A 17,904-nucleotide genomic window follows, 5' to 3' on the forward strand; every position below is an offset into this window, starting at 1 on the left:
GGAGTGGATGTGGCTCAAGCAGTTAGGTACCTGCCTCCCAAATGGGAGGTACCAGTTTCAGTTAGAGTGCCTCCTAAAGAAGACGAGGTGATGCAACAAGCTGACACAATGAGCAGGGAGCAGATGTAGCTCAAATGGTTGGCACCCACCTCCCATGTGGGAGGTCCCAGGTTCAGTTCCCAGTACCTCCTAAAGAAGATGAGCAGACAACGAGTGGACACAGTGAACAGACAACAAGCAGACAGCAAGCAGACATGGTGAGCAGACACTGAGCAGACACCAAGCAGACAGATGTTAAGAGCCATGGCAGAGAGGGCGGAGTAAAACATAAAACCTCCAGGAAAAAGGAGGAGGAAATCCTCAAGATCTAGGCAAACTAGTCTTAGACTTGACACCAAAACCACAATCCATACAAGAAAAAAATTATGATAAAGTGGTCTTCATCAAAATTAATTGTTCTGCAAAAGACCTTATTAAGAGAATTAAAAGACAGCTACAATGGGAGAAAATATTTGCAAATCATACATATGACAAAGGATTAGTAGCTAAAGTATATTTTTTAAAACTCTCAAAGCTCAAAAGCAAATAAGGAAACAACCCAATTAGAATATGGGCAAACCACATGAAGAGACATTTCACTCAAGAGACTATACAAATGGTAAATAAGCACTTAAAAAAATGTTCAATATCATTAGCCATCAGGGAAATGAAAATTAAAACTACAGTATCACTACACACCTAAAGAAAGGCTAAAATTAAAAATTGAGACAACTCCAAATGTTAGTAAGAATACAGAGAAAAGTGAATAGCTCATACATACACTGCTGGTTTACACTGCTGGTGGGAATAGTATAGTCACTCTAGAAAACACTACAGTGTTTCTTTAAAACTTAAACATGCAATTACCATACAACCTAGAAATTGCACTCCTGGGCATTTACACTAGAGAAATGAAGATATATGTTCACACTAAAACTTGAATGCACATGTTTAGAGCAGATTTATTCATAATGGTCAAAAACTATGAACAATCCAGTTATCTATCAACAGGTGAAAGGTTAAACAGTGGCCCATCCATACCATGGAATATTATTCAGCAATAAAAAGGAATGAATTATTGACATACACAATAACTCAATGAATATCCAGAGAATTAATTATACTGAGTGGTGAGGGAAAAAAAAGCCGTCCTAAAGAGTTACATACATATGATTCTACTTCTATAAATTCGTGAAATGACAAAATTATAGAAGTAGAGAATAGATGAGTGCCAGGATTTAAGGTGTGTGGGGGAGGGGGGAAAGAGGTAACTGGATATGTCTATAAAAGGGTAACATGAAAAATTCTTAAAGCTATGGAAATGTTTTTTATCTTGATTACTAATGTTAATATCCTGGTGGTGATAATATACTAGAGTTTTGCAAGATGTTACCATTAAGGGAAACTGGGAAAGAGTACAGTGAATCTCTCTACATATCTTACACTGGCATGTGAATCCATAATGATCTTAAAATTAAGTTTAATTTAAAAAGTGAATGAAGAAAACACTGTGAACGCAATTAACGCTATTGAACTATATTTCTGAATGTGGTTAAAAGGGGCAGTTCTAGGCTGAATATGTTACTAAAATTTAAAAAAAATTTTTTAAGTGAAGGAAGAACTGTATGACCAGTAGAACAATTTCTTTTGATATAAAGAAACACTGAACAATATAAAATATTCAAACATTGCTTTATAATTTCTTAGTTTGGAATAATAAAACATACCCCTTGAATATTCCCATATCACAACCATTCTCCAAAGATTCATATTTAAAAGCTCAAAATTTTAGCTCACCTTCCACGCTGTCAGAACAGGAAGTTCCAATGCCGGTGTCTCCACTGTCAGATGCTATACTATGTCTCCTGTTAGGATTATTTCGATGATTAGATGGAACAGTTGTGGCCTGCCACAATGATTCATTACCAGGTAACCAGCCTGAGGAAGAATAATCTGGGCCTATAAAGGAAAATATGCAACTTGTTAATACATATATATCATCTGTAGGTAGATTTTTATTTTTGACCTTGTGAAAAACACACAGATATAAGAGTAAATTCTGCCCCAAATAATTGAAATAGATCAATGTGATCTAAGAGTCACCAAAATGTGCATCAAACATATTTTAATTCAATCCCGATTTTGCAGCTCCCATTGACTAGAGAATTCTGTTTTCTGCTTCTGGTTATCAATCTTATCAAAAATGTCTTATTTAAAATGTTAAGTGGATTTTTCCCTCTATATCCTACTCTCTTGATTTTAAAATTATTCTGGGGAAGTGGACTTGGCCCAGCGGTTAGGGCGTCCGTCTACCACATGGGAGGTCCGCGGTTCAAATTCCGGGCCTCCTTGACCCGTGTGGAGCTGGCCCACGCAGTGCTGACGCGTGCAAGGAGTGCCGTGCCATGCAGGGGTGTCCCGCATAGGGGAGCCCCATGTGCAAGGAGTGCGCCCCATAAGGAGAGCCACCCAGTGCAAAAGAAAGTGCAGCCTGCCCAGGAATGGCGCCGCACAGACCGAGAGCTGACACAACAAGATGACGCAACGAAGAGACACAGATTCCCGTGCCACTGACAACAACAGAAGCGGACAAAGAACACGCAGCAAATAGACACTGAGAACAGACAACCGGGGCAGAGGGGAAGGGGAGAGAAATAAATAAATAAATAAATCTTTAAAAAAAATTATTCTGCATTATTTTAATTGACTTTAACCTCCTTAACTATATTGCAATGTAACTTTACCAGGACCTTACTACCCTTAGCTTAATTTTTCCTTGCAATTTTGAGTAACATCTATAATCTTTATTTTTCTACCTAATTTATTTTTTCTTGGTACTCTTTAAATGTTTATTTTCACTTGTCTGTTTTTACTTAGTTTTATTTGGCTTTTTTCTGTTTTATCCATAATTTTAGTTTTTTGCTCAGTTTATTTTTTACTGGTGATTTCTCTGACTTTATGCTTTTCCTTTTTTCTTTTCAATTTACTTAGATAATCAGGAAAAAATTGCTTTATTTTTTAAAATGGTTAGCCTCCACCACTAATAAACCTAGGAATTTACATATCATGTAAGTACCTCTTAATTTTTCTATACCGTGTTAAATAACTACTAATTAATGTCTTTGGAGGTATTTTTTCCTGGGATGGGAACACAATCATATTTGGCCTAATTCAGAACAAAATGGATACACTCTAATACAGAAATCAAATTCAAACCACAACTTTAAAACACATTGAAAACTACAAGGCTGTACATTAAGGTGCACAAAATGAATCTGGATCATAAATTTAAAAGGAAGATAATTTCTTAAAATTCAAAATAAAAACCTTAGAATAGATTGGTTCTTTGTTTTGGTTGGTGCAGCTGCAAGTCTGTTTCAATAATATCACAATTAATTTAGTCCATTAGAAGAAAAAAAATTATGAAGCTTTTTAAAGTTGTAAGAAGGAAGCATAGCCACTCATATACCTCCTTCTTCTAAGAAGGAACCCTTCTCAAAAGAGTTCTGGAGGAATGAAACAGACAGCAAGTCCAATCACATCAGATAATTCATTGGATAAATCAACGGGGAAAACAGATGTCCCATCCAGAAAAACTTCCTATCCTTTTAACTTAGTATTTCAATTTGTTCATGAGGGATTATTCTGATCCTACTTTTGCTAAATTCTTCCTTTTTAAAGAAAGCAAAGGAATTCATCCAGGTGACCAAAATGACAAAAAATAAATAAAATGAAAGAATTATATTTATAAATTTATCAAATTTATCTCCTCCAGTCTCAACTCTTATTTGTCTTAACCTTTAAATATAACTACTATATCTTAAAAAAGACCCACTATATTCTTCTTGCCTAGAATACTGACAGTAATTAACAAATGTCATGAATAAAATAACATTCTAATCTTTAATGCAGATTGAGTGGATTCTTAGTCTGAGAAAAATGGCATGTCTTATCTCCAGACGAATCAATACAAAATCACCCAGCAGGAAAAACTTGATGTGAAATGTTTATGAGATGAATAAGAAAAAATTTTCTTATAGAGAAAGCAGGACAGCAGTTGGTTTACCTGTTATACTGTGGTCAGATGAAGGGCTCTGGGATCTCACAGCTTGGGAGAGAGAAGGAAAGCCTTGGTCTTTATATAGTTAAGGAGCAAGAAGAGTGGCACGTGGTCAAGGAATACTTTTATTTCCATTATAAAGAAAATACTGGGAAATGGATGTGGCTTAAGCAGTTGGGCTCCCATGTACCACTTAGGAGGTCTAGGGTTCGATGCCCAGGGCCTCCTAGTGAAGGCAAGCTGGCCCGTGTGCCGAGGTGGCGCACACGGAGTGCCGACCCACGTGGGAATGTCACCCCGTGCAGGAGTGCCGGCCAACGTGGAGAACTGGTGCAGCAAGATGATGCAACAAGAAACACAGAGGAGAGAAAATAAGAAGACGTAGCAGAACAGGCAGCTGAGGTAACACAAGAGAGTAATCGTCTCTCTCCCACTCTGGAAGGTCCCAGGATCAGTTCCCCAAACCGCCTAATGAGAATACAAGCAGACATAGAAGAACACACAGCGAATGGACAGAGAGAGCAGACAAATGGGGGGGAGGGGGGTGGAATTAAATAAATAAATCTTAAAATAAGAAGAAAGAAAGAGAACACTTGCTCATAAAGGAAAATGAAGAAAGTAGAAAAAATTAAAAAGCAGAAATAAGCCATACAGAGACAACTGCTGTTGACTCCGGGGAGTGTGGTATATACATATAAATACTATGTAGTAAAAAAAAAAGGGGGGGGGAGGGATGTGGTTGTGCCACTTCCCATTACTGAACCAGACCCAAGTGCAATATTTAATATGAGGACACTGAGAATCAAAAAGGGCGAACAGCTTGGTCAAGGTCCCAGAGGTAAGCAATGGCACACCCATTCAGGTCTAAATCCAAGGATGAAGGACTTAAAGTTGGACCAGTAGGTGGAGGCCACAGGGAACCAAAAATTATGAAGAATTTGCCTAAAAGTTAGAAATGCCAAGTTGGAAAGGGTTCCTGAGGGAAGCAGGAAGGTACCTGTCACTGTGCTGACGAGTAAGCCACAGCACAAAGGGGGATGCAGACTATGCTGAATGTGCTTCCCTCCAACTGGAAATTTCACCAGTTTTCAGGAGCAAGGCATCAAGGTGAGAGGTATACCAAGGTTAAACTTGAGAAGTTCCAAGGTATCTTTCCTGCAGCTGTCATACTGGTTCCAGATGCAAGCTAAACTGAGAAAGCAGTAGTGCCTTACTGTGTTTGTGAAAAGGCACATCTTGACCATTATCAGCACTAAGTCCTGTCTGGTAAAGTAAACGTACTCCTTACTTACTTTAGATGTTTCCTTGCCCTAGTTGATGAAACTACTCATTAATTAACCCATGATTTTCTGTAACAACCATGAAAAAGATATTAAAAAGAAACAAAGTCTTAAGATGCTTCCCAATGTTTTCTTCTAGGAGTTTTATAGTCTGGCTCTTACTTTAGATCTTTGATCCATTTTGAGTTGATTTTTTAATTTGGTTGAGGTAGTTCAGTATGGTTACTGAAATGGGAACTACTCAATTTCTAGAAATGTGCTATGTACTTAAAAAAAACTTAAAGCTCAGTTATCTCTGGCTAGTTCTTAATATATTAAAGCAATTATATGACTAAAAATTAAGGACAGAAGCAAACTATAAGAATAGCAAAATCCCAAGACACTATACACTGGAACTTTTCTTTAAAAGCGTATTTACTACATTTCTCAATACCAATTTTGATGCTTTTAAATAGTGTATTAAATATCCAGGGATCACTTATTTTAAAGAGCATTAATATTTCTCACACTGGAAATTAAGTATTGTATTTCATTTTCCTTCTGAAACTTTTTTTTATTGGAAGGAAAAATGCATATAGTACTCAAGCCTTCCACAATATATTAATATATCTGTAATTGCACCAAAAAAAATAACGAATTTTATTCAATTTATATGATAACTCTAGGAAGAAAACAGAAATAACACTATTGACAAAGCAGATTTACAAGTCTACATAAAGGGTGAAATACATAAAATAAATCCTAAATAAAAATAAACTGTGTTTTTTTTCAAAACACAAGGCTATCACTATCTTAAAATTAATTTAGTGGGTTGAACCCAGTCTTTTTAAATGAAATAGACAAGAGCAGTACAAAGAAAACATCAAAGCACATTTACCTATATATAGCATAAGATGCACATATTTCATACTCTAACATCTCTGAAACAGTAACAAAGTTCAGAGAATGGCCTTTAACTGTCCTAATTCTACATATCACTAGAAATCAATGTAGACCTAAGTTATTAAGGAGTAACTCCAGGGACACCTTTCCATAACTAGCCCATTTAATCAACTTCTGAAATTCTTCATTCCATTTTAGAAGTATTAACTGAAGAAGATCTCTCCTCTCCACCCCACTGTCATAGGTCATGATTTTTGGCTGGACTGCTGCAATCATTTCCCAGAATCTAGCTTTCTTCCAATCCAGCCTCAACCCTAATGCAGAATTATCTTCCCACTCAAAATACATTTGTCATTCTCCTCCTTACATAGGTCTTTAGGCTCCTAACTACATACTTAATAAAACACAAACTCCTTAAGTCTGGCACAATTCTACCAATTGGCAACCTCATTTTCCAACACTCTGCAACCCCTACCACCCCTTTCCTGTTCTCCTACATACACACTGCAGTCACACTTACCTAATCACAGCTTCCAAGCAGATCTCAGGCACTTTCGTGACTCCAAACTGTCTCCCTTCTTTACCTTATTTAAGAGTCCCAGTTCAGACTTAACCTGCTCTAGAAGTCTTTCCTGATTCTTCTGGGTGGCATTATCTACTTTGTGCACTCTCAATATATTATTAAAAATTTCATCGCAGCATTTACTAAATTATAGCCCATGTATGCCTTTTTCCTTCCTCAACAAATGGGGACAGTGAAAAACAACCTGTTTTCTTGAGTTTCCAGCACCTAGCACAGAAGGACACAGTCAGGTAGTGCCTCAATAAACATCGTCACTATTACTATCCGCATCCACTAAATGTTTACAGGGTAAAATTAGAATTTTGGAAGCCTTATAATTAGAGCTACAAAAATATTTTCTGTCTACAAGAAGGATTAACACAAAGGGTTTGTCTTTCTATTTATTTTTAAATCCAGGAGATTTTAAACAATCCTTGCATTTAAAATGCATTTAAAGACAAAAAGAAGAAGGAAAAATAAAATAAATAAAACGCATTTAAGTATCTACTTAAAAATGAGTAAATATTTATCAAAGCAGCTAAGAAAAAGAAAGATATTAATTTTAAAGAGTTGATGATCACAATTCCTAAAAATATCAGTCTCCAACAGGTCAAAAGACAAAAAAAGTCACAAAAAATGAAATAGAACATTAAACCACATAGAAAAAATTTTATATTATAGTATCAGTAGCCAGAAAACCCACCAAATAAAACAAGTTACCATTCTTCCCCTAGAGAAAAAAAAAGTTATAGTCCATAAGTATATGATATTTGAAAACCTACCAACCTTGTACACTGATTTTCAAAAACTCAACAAAATGCCATTATAGCATTTCAAAATATTCATCATCTTAATAGCTTACTCTGGGAAGCTACTTAAGTATCCCAAATATGGAAAAAGTAACAGAGTTATAATACTAAATATTGGGAAAATCCCCCCTTGCTAGGCGTTATGTAAATTATCAATGTAATATGTGATTAAAACATTATTTTTTTTAATGCTTACTGAGACTATGAATAACATGCAGGAAAGTCATTGATATACTGATAAACTAAAATGCAGCCTACAAAGTTATATGTAGAGTATTATTTAATAAAATATAGAAAGTTAAAACTAGGTCAAAATGCTAATTATGGTTGTAGCACAGTGATGGGACTATAGAAAATTTTAGGTCATTCTCGGGTTTTTGAAAGAATCTATAGTTACAATATTAAATATATTTTACAGAGTAAGACAATATAATAGCAGGATTAAGAGTATCTTTAGAAAATAAGCCAGATAATCATTAAACACACAAAAAATTATATTAGAATGATTGTTTCTAAAGACAAAATACGTTTAAAAGGACATAGAAGAAATCAGGTTATATATAAAAGAAAAATTCCCTAAAAGTCTTTATTCTCCTAGACTTGAGGGGTGAACTGCTCCATTTCCCACATTACATTTTGAAATCTATTCCTTGATGGGTTATTTATAAGCATTGATATAAATAAAACTTTCTCCCAAGGGGCCCTGGGCACACCCAAACATGTGTGTTACATGAAAGCCAAGAAAATACAGTATCCTCCTGTATTTTGAGCTATCCCTCAGGGCATAACTGTGTACAAAGCTGATTGTTTGTGTGGACCTATTTTTGAAGGTTTAGGGTTTTTTTAAATGCATTTCTCATCATGTAACCTAATACTGAAAATGTTTTTACTGGAATGAAATGAATAGGGAGAAAAGTATATCACATATAAATAAGAGAACATGTTTATGTGTACTAGGTCAAAATACAAAGTATAGGGAGTGGATGTGGCTCAAGCCGTTGAGCACCTGCTTCCCACATGGGAAGTCCCAGGTTCAATTACAGTGCCTCCTAAGAACAAGAAAAGATAAACAATGGGCAAACAGGCAAGAGAGCCAACCAAGGGGAGCTGATGTGACTCAGTGATTGAGTGCCATTTTCCCACATACCAGGTGCCTGGTTCTATCGGGTTCAATCCCCAGCCCCGGTACCTTAAAAATAAAAAATAAATAAATACAAAGTACACATTTGCTGAGGGTCATGGGCAAAAATGCTTCTAAAATACAGTAAGCCTTGAATATGTTTGTGGATTTGTTTTGTTTTTAATTTTATTATTTTTTAAGATAAATAGATCACACAAAACATTGCGTTAAAAAAACAAGAGGTTCCTATATACCCCACTTCCAACCCCACCCCTGCTCCTCCCATTCAACATTCCCTTTCATCAGTGAGGCACATTCATTGAATTTGGTGAATACACCCTGGAGCAATGCCACACCGAATGGACCATAGGTTACATTGTAGCTCACACTCTCCCCCAGTCCATCCAGTAGGTTATGGTAGGATAAACAGTGTCCTGCATCTGCCCCTACAATATCCTCCAGGACAACTCCAAGTCTCCAAAATGCCCCATATCACACCTCTTCCTCCCTCTCCCTGCCATCAGCAACTCCCATGGCCCCCGTCTCCACATCAATGATAGAATTTCTTCCATTGCTAGAGTCATAACAGCTCTATAGTAAAATATCAACAAGTCCACTCCAATCCATATTATATTCCTCCATCTTGTAGACCCTGGGATGGCTATGTCCACTCCACTTATATGTGGGGTTTTTTTTATTTTGGTTTTTAGTGTATAAGAATTAGAATGTCCTCATACACAAGTACAAACAGGACACCATACAGCAATCTAATAAATACATCTGAAATATCATTATCCTGAACCATTTTGCTTATTTGACTAAAAATCAAATTCTGCTGTATTGCCAACACTATTGGATACAGTCACTTCAAGGAAAGGACTTATTTACCTATCTAGAATGTAAACTGTGAAGGAGAGTTGTTTAAAGTGGAGAGAATGAATGAAGCACAGTGAACAGTGAATATATCAGGAAGAACTGGGTTCAAATCCAGACTCTCTGCTGCCGTAAGTTGTATAATTACAGGGCGACAATATTAACCTCCCTGAACTTCAGTTTATTCATCTTTAACATGAAATTAAATCAGACCTGAGCAGCCATAAACAGGTGATGATATTAATAAAGCCAACTTAAACAGGGATGTCTTCATTAAATGAGATTATGCACACAGGATATTTAACAAAGTGTCCAGTTCTTAAACTCTCTAAAAATATTAGTTATCATAATTCTTATTACTAAATTATAAATGATTTTTAAAAAGAAGAGATTATTTAAATGAAACACTGAACCAATAAAGAAATAATTCAGGGAAATTTTTTAAACATTTTTTCTAAAACTTAATTAGAAAACTAATAAAGTATTTCAATCATTAAGCAATCTATACAACACTGAAGAATATTTACCTACGAAGGAAGAAACATAATACAGTAACACTTATATTCTTCATTCCAGTTTCCACTTCATTTCATTACTGCTTATTTCGAGTGTACCTCCAATAGTCAATCTTTTTAATTATAAAATCAGCAGTCCAGCTTAAAGAAAATTAATGTGAACTATGAAATTCACAGTTCACATTCTTTTCACCTCTATCAGCAGTGAAACCTGGGGCAAGTCACTTAACCACTTTGTGCCTCAGTTTCTTTATACATAAAAAGAGGGGGTGGCATTGATGTTGCCTCTCATGGGTTTGTTGTGATACTCAAATGAAATAATATGTACTGATTTAAAAAGTGCCAAGCAAATGATTAAGCTCCCAATAAATGTTGCAGTTAGTATTTTTATTACTCTACATGAACAGAAAATTCCCAGGATAACAAAAACTATAAAAAATAGAGTTGGAGGAATGGCATGAGGAGAAGATGGAGGAATGGCATGAGGAGAAGATGGAAAGGCTTACTACCTTCACTTTAAATCTTTCTTTACTAAGTCAATTTTTCACAAGCATAACTTTAATAATTAGTAAAAAAAAATAATCTGCCAAAAACCACATAATTTAATACTCTTCTACTCCTCATAAGGTACTCGATCTTACTCCTCCAAGTTGTTAACCTCACTCTTTTCCTTTCGTTTTTAATCAAGTATAGTCACATTATCACCAGCTTCTCTGCCTAATATTTATTTTTCATTAGCATGTTTACAGCTAAATATACCCTTCAAAACACAACGTCCATCTTCGCTGATACCCACATCTTTTTTCTAGGGTACTAAACCTGGAAGAGCTTTCTATGTCTAAAATCTACAAAATGGGTACATGCAGACCAGGGAATACATAAGTAAATCCACTGAGGGGCTGACAGAGAAACACTAGAAATTCTGTCTAAATTGGATTTATCTTTAAGAAAAAATAATGCAGTAGGTTTTGCTAATATTTAAATACAGATTAACTCTGGTACTCTCACTTGGTTTGTCAGATATGTGAAGTAAACTGAGGAAAGAGGCAGCGTTCTATTATGTAGAAGGCTCGACAGTGACAGTCTTGGTCTTGATTTCTGTGTACTACAATATACAGCAGTTTGTGCCTGGTTAAGCAGATTTACATATTACATTACATAGTCTTACCTAAACTAACCCTCACAAAATGGATCAATGGCTTAAAAATATTACTGCAAAGAAACTTCAGATTGAAGGTAATACTGAAGATGTAAATATAACCAAACAAGAAAATGGTCAATCTGATGCCCCCTATGCACACTCTTCATCATTTACCTTGCAAGGAAAAAACAGAATGACAAATCAGATATAAGAGTAGCATGCCACCTAGCTTTTCTGTTTAAAAAATTAATGTCTAGTTAATCCCATTAAAGAAAAAGATGATGGTTTTTAAAAGAAACACTCAAGACAGAGAGGGTATATTGTGAGTCACATACACGAACTCACTGCTTTTTTTTTTAACCTATCTTAAAAATCTTTCATATCAGGAATTTTACTGGGTTTTGAATCTGTTTTTATAAAAATATATGAATATATCACCTTTAAATTAATTTGCAAGGACAACTGAGCCCATTAAAGATGGAATTTTAAAAATCAAATTAAAACAAATTTTAATATCATTGTAGATGGGACTGAAAACAACAGTATTATGACTTAGTAAGCATAGCCAAGGATAAGCTTGTTAGGACTGGCCTTTTGATGAACTTATATTTTTCAGTAACCAGCCATTAAAAACAATTCAAATCAAATAAACTTAAAACCAACCCTCAGAATAGTCCAATCATTTAAAGCACAAAACAACATTCTCAAATATGATGAAACAGATTCTATCATAGCTTATTTTAAAAACTTAGAAAGAATAACTTTAACCATTAATATTGTAAATTGTTACTATTTCACCTTTCTTTTTCAATTTCTACTTCCATATATACTTATGTACAATGTACTTATGTACATTGGTATAGAGGTCTACCTATATAATTTATTAACATTTCTTCAAATATACCCCATTCTCCCACTTACAATATACTATTTTTAAACACCACTAAAGAAAATGGTGCCAATTAAATAACACCATGCAATACATGATGTGTCCAGATATCAAAAATTAAGATTTTTAAAGTACATCTTCAAATTGATAAAATATGATAAATATTGTACACATATAATGGGAGCATTTGGCTGAATTTTTTTACTGCTAGTTGCGCATGTTCAAAAATTACGGAGTTCAGTAAGTCTCTATACTCTCAAAAAACATTTGCTTAATACCTGCCTCTTTTATGAAGAGTCAGTCATAAAGTATCAAGAAAAACAGTCAAGGCGGTGGACTTGGCCCAGTCGTTAGGGCGTCTGTCTACCACACCGGAGGTCCACGATTCAAACCCCAGGCCTCCTTGACCCGTGTGGAGCTGGCCCATATGCAGTGCTGATGCGCACAAGGAGTGCCCTGCCACGCAAGGGTGTCCCCTGCATAGGGGAGACCCCTGTGCACGGAGTGCGCCCCGTAAGGAGAGCCGTCCAGCGCGAAAGAAAGTGCAACCTGCCCAGGAATGGTGCCACACACACGGAGAGCTGACACAAGATGACGCAACAAAAAAAGAAACACAGATTTCCATGTCGCTGACAACAACAGAAGCGCACAAAGAAGACAGAGCAAATAGACACAGAGAATAGATGGAGGGGGGGATAAATAAATAAATATGTAAATCTTTAAAAAAAAAAAATAGTCAAGGAAACAGCTGTAGCTCAAGTGGTTGAGTGCCTGCTTCCCATGCTATGAGGTCCCAAGTTCGATCCCCGGAACCTCCTTAAAAAAAAAAGAGAGCAAAAACACAAAACATAAAAAATAAATTTAAAAAATTAAAATTAAAAATAGAGAGAGATCCAAAGGTCAGCTTAGATGTGAAATATTTGGTTCTAACCAGAGGTGAAATTCTAGGTGAGAAGAAAGGTAAGACCAATAGGATCAGATTCCAGTTCTGGGCAGGAATGGGAATTAAAGTTATTGAACAGAAATGGAAGATGGGTCCACTCAGTTAAAATAAGGTTAGCAGTTAAAGTAATGTTAGCAGCATCAAGTTAGTAAGTATACTTATTCATATAAGCACACTAGCTTGTAAATAAAGAACTACATTAAAAATCCAGCTTAATCCAATCAGCTTTCTTGCATTTGAGGATTTAAATCAAATGTTAAGCAATCAATAGCTAGTGTTCTTTGCTTTCTAAATATAAAAAGGAAATTTGTAAGCTCTTTCACTAACCACTGCAAATAATTTTAAAAACATGACCACAAAAGGCTTAAGAAAGATTCTTAAGATGTGATTTTGAATTTCCTTATTTTCAATTCTACTCTAAGGGTTTTCACATAGGTTGACTGAGGTAAGGGCTAAAATTACCTGAAAAACATTATGATTAAATGAATAAATAAGGCGTTTGCCTTTTACAACAAAAGTATGAATTCAAACCCATAAATATCCAAGTATTCATGATATAAAATAATGAATTTAAGGAGGTTAGGGCAGCAACCAACACAGTAAACACGATCTCCCTCTATAAAGAAATTACTGCCCATTGATTTATGAATGGACAAGCCAAAGAGACGTCTTCTGGCTCCACCAAATGCTGTATTCTAAAAAGTATTTTAGCAGCTATATGAAATGAGGATCACATATTTAATTTAGTCTTTCATAAGCTCTTGATTTGTTCATAAACTTGAAAAATGAAGTACAGTAAAAACTACTGAGGGAAGCAGACGTGGCTCAACTGCTAGAGCATCCATCTGTCATACGGAAGGTTCGATACCTGGGGTTTCCTGACCCGTGTGGTGAGCTGGCCCATGCAGTGCTGCCACGCGCAGGGAATGCCATGCCACGCAAAGGTCACCCGCGTAGGGGTGCCCCACGTGCAGGGAGTGCACCCCATAGGGAGAGCCACCCTGTGTGAGGGAAGCGCAGCCCACCAGGAGTGGTGCTGCACACACAGAGGGTTGACACAGCAAGATGACACAACAAAAAAGAGACACAGTTTCCCAGTGCAGCTCGATAATGGGGTGGATGCAGAGGCGCACACAGCGAATGGACATGGGGTGGGAAGGGGAGAGAAATAAATAAAATAAAAAAATTTTTAAAAACCTAATGAGAGGTTGTTAATAAACTACCAAAAATGTGAGGGAGTAGTAGTATACCAAGTGGTATTCCAAAGGGGTTTACCTTTGTCTTAGAATGAAACAGCTTCATTTTATCACCAAATAAAGAAGCTATTCTATTTGGTAGTAAATTATGTCAAAACAAAGAAGGATTATCATCAGCATCCAAAAGAAAATAAACACCCTGATCAAAATAAATTTTCCTATATTAAAAAGCTATTGGAGGGAAGAGAATGTGGTTCCAGCAGTTGGGTGCCCACCTACCACACGGGAGGTCCCAGGTTTGGTTCCTGGTGCCTCCTAACAAAGATGAGCAAGATAGCAAGCTGACGCGATGGGATGGCATAGCAAGATGACACAACAAGATGACACGAGGAAACACAACGAGAGACACAACAAGCAGGGAGCAGAGATGGTTCAAGCGAATGGGCACCTACCCCTCCCCAAATGCAGGTTCTGGGATCAGTTCCCAGTGCCTCCTAAAAAAAATAAATAAAGACAAGGACGAGCAGATACAGACAGCACACAACACACAGGGGCAGAAAGCAGAGAGCGAGCACAAACAATGAGAGTGGGGGAGAAATAAATAAATAAAATAAATCTTTTTAAAAAAAGCTATTGGAGGAGAGCAGGTATAGCTCAGTTGTTGAGTGCCTGCTTCCCATGCACAAGGTCCTAGGTTCAACTCCAGGTACCCCCTACAATAAATAAATAAAGGGGATTCCCATTTTTAAAAAAAAAAAAGGTATTGGACCTAAAAAATGCTACTTTTATTTATGGACATAGAGTAGGCTAATTATTCCTCAAATAATCTTCTATTTTCCTGATACTTAAGAACATAAGTACCACTCATGATTACTTTAATTTAAATGTCAAAACTAAAAATTTGGGTTTAAAATTTTCAGTTTCAAAATACTTCAAAATAAAGCTTTGAGAAAATTTATAAATATCTGGGTTTTTTCTGCCCCAAAACTTAAAGTACTTAATTTCTAGTCAAATTTTCTCAGTACATTATTCCTGCAATGAGATGGAATACTCAGTATTAATGAGAAAGCTTCAGAAAAGCTTTCAGAAATGTGCACTACAAAGCAATTGTTTTTGAAGACTCATGGAAAGGAGATACATAACATTTTTTATAGTCAACAGACACACAATCCCTGCCTCTACAAGAGCACTGTAATCACTTGCTAGAAAACTTCAAACTTTACATGAAATACAGTCCAAATCTTTTATCCCATCCTTTTCTAGAACGATTACTAACAACTATACTTCATTTTGGAACTCTGAACTTCAGTACTGAAAAGTAGCATCCATAAGGTAATCAAGTTTTATTTACTAGATATCTACTATATAAAGAAGAGAAGAAAACAAACTTCCTCAGCTCAAGTTCACTATCTTTAAAGTAATATAAAATCCTGTTAACACTTAGTTTAGCACTAACTATTATAGTCTTAAAATAATTTATCAAAAGAGAGAAGCAAAAATGGAAGTAAACTGACTATTTTGAGGTCGATTCTTAGGTCAGATAAAGGGTTAATTAGATATGAAATGAAACTAAACCTGGTCACCTGATTAAGAATATCTGCTATTCTAAAGGGAGGAGCACAGGGAAGCAGATGTGGCTCAACTGATAAGAGCGTCTGCCTACCACAGAGGAGGTCCAGGGTTCGAACCCAGGACCTCCTGACCAGTGTGGTAAGCTGGCCCACGTGCAGTGTTGCCACGAGCAAGAAGTGCTCCGCAAGGCGAGCCACACCACGTGAAAAAAGCACAGCCCACCCAGGAATGGAGCTGCACACATGGAGAGGTGACACAGCAAGACAAGGCAACAAAAAAAGAGACATAGACTCCCAGAGCCGCCAAGAATACAAGCGGACACAGAAGAACACAAACTGAATGGACACAAGAGAACAGACAACAGAGGGGGAGAAGGGGAGAAAAATAAATAAATCTTTTAAAAATAAATGAATAAAGGGAGGAGCAATTTATATGAACAATTACATAAGTTCAGATACAGTGCGCAGAGTCCAGCACCTCTGGTCTACCTTGGACCACCATTCAATGTTAAGCATCCCCAAAGACCCACACCAGGACTATTTGCTCAGGACTTTTCCCAGTTTTAAAACTGAAAGCCAGTGAAATCAAGACATTTGGTCACCCTAGCTCAAAAAGAGGTAAGGAGAAAGTAATTCATTTATTGAGCACCTATGTATATCAATCCCTATAAAATAAAGTGAGTTGACTGGGTTAGAGAAAATCTCTAAAAATTCCTACCAGAATTTTTAAAAGTCTCACTGAAACTGGCCAGTGGTGTTGATCCATTCTCTTCTGACTTGTCTTTCATGTCTTCTTAGAAACCTGAGACTGGTGAAAACTCCTTTCTCCAGTCTCCTTTGTTCTGAACACCACACAGTCCTAGTTTTACTTCCACTTCAAATTCCATTCTCCACTCCTGATTCCACACACTGAGCTCTAGACTTGTATACCCAACAACAACAAGAAAAAGTATCTTAAACTTCCCATGGCCAAAACAGTACTCAATTCCCACTTAACTTCCTCACACTTGCCCTTCACTAATCATCCCCATCTCAGGAAATGGACAGCACTGCTCATTACAATTACTGAAGCCAAAACCAAGACATCATTTTTGGATCCTCTTCCCCTCATTTGCCACTTTCAAACCATCAGTACATACTGTTGCTGTATTTCTCAGGTATATCTCAAATCCATCCTTTTCCCTCCAACTCCAATGCAGTCGCTTTAATCCAAGCCACATCTCTCACTCTACTGCTATTCTTACTCCTGTCCATCCCCACCCCCCACACACACACAACAGCCTGGAGTGATCAGTAGGCATCAAAAATAGGTAGTAAATGTTTTGTGTCCCCAGTACATGGAACTGCTTCTTAGACTGCACTTAATGTGTAGCATGAAAGAATGAACAGTCATCTCCCCTGTGTTTCATACTCCCATCCCCTCACATACAAAATATAATTCAAACTCCTTTCATTATCAGGCTTTCCTCACCATGCTCCAGGAATTCTGATGTTCCTCAAACTCCACAAACTCATTTCTACCTTTGAGCTTTTGCTGTTTGTTTCCTCCACCAAAACACTCTTCCCCTCGCCTAGTGTTTGGCTCCTTTTCATCATTCAGGTCTCTCAGTTCAATGTTACCTCCTCAGAGAGACTTTCCCTGATCAGCCTATGCAAAGCAGATCTGCACATCCTCTACCATCTCACCCAGTTTCCTTTACTCCATCCTATGAACACTAGCTGAATTAATTCATTATTAGTTTACTTACTGTCTCCTCCCCACTAGAACTTAAACCCCCTAACAGTAGGGCCATATCTTGTTAAATAATATAGCCCCTGGGCCTAGTACAACGGCCTAGCACACAAATGACATTTCTTGAAAGGATGACCAAACATTTACCAAGTTATTATGAGCCAGGTCCGATGCTAGGTAGTAATGAATTTTTAAAGAAAGAAAAATAAAAAGTAGAAGTAAAATACTACTATGAAAAGCAATTCAATGTCCTTTTTATGTTAATCATTTCCTTTTTTTTTTTCCTTATTTC

The 17,904-nt window shown here is 36.5% G+C and overlaps 1 protein-coding gene across 5 annotated transcripts in view; it reads right to left on the reverse strand.

Moving 5' to 3' along the window:
• The window catches only part of CEP85L (centrosomal protein 85 like), a 219,340-nt gene that overhangs the window by 144,361 nt on the left and 57,075 nt on the right, over positions 1 to 17,904 (reverse strand). For 3 of the 5 annotated variants that reach the window (XM_058307330.2, XM_058307329.2, XM_058307335.2), the window contains one exon: positions 1,837 to 1,998. In XM_058307330.2, coding sequence (XP_058163313.1) covers positions 1,837 to 1,998 — 162 coding nt within the window. Of the gene's footprint in view, positions 1 to 1,836; positions 1,999 to 17,904 lie in introns of those variants that run through there. The other 2 variants (XM_058307332.2, XM_071218639.1) reach the window with 2 other exon arrangements.

Source organism: Dasypus novemcinctus, chromosome 11 (genome assembly GCF_030445035.2).
Source record: "Dasypus novemcinctus isolate mDasNov1 chromosome 11, mDasNov1.1.hap2, whole genome shotgun sequence".
Taxonomy (NCBI): Eukaryota; Metazoa; Chordata; class Mammalia; order Cingulata; family Dasypodidae; genus Dasypus; species Dasypus novemcinctus.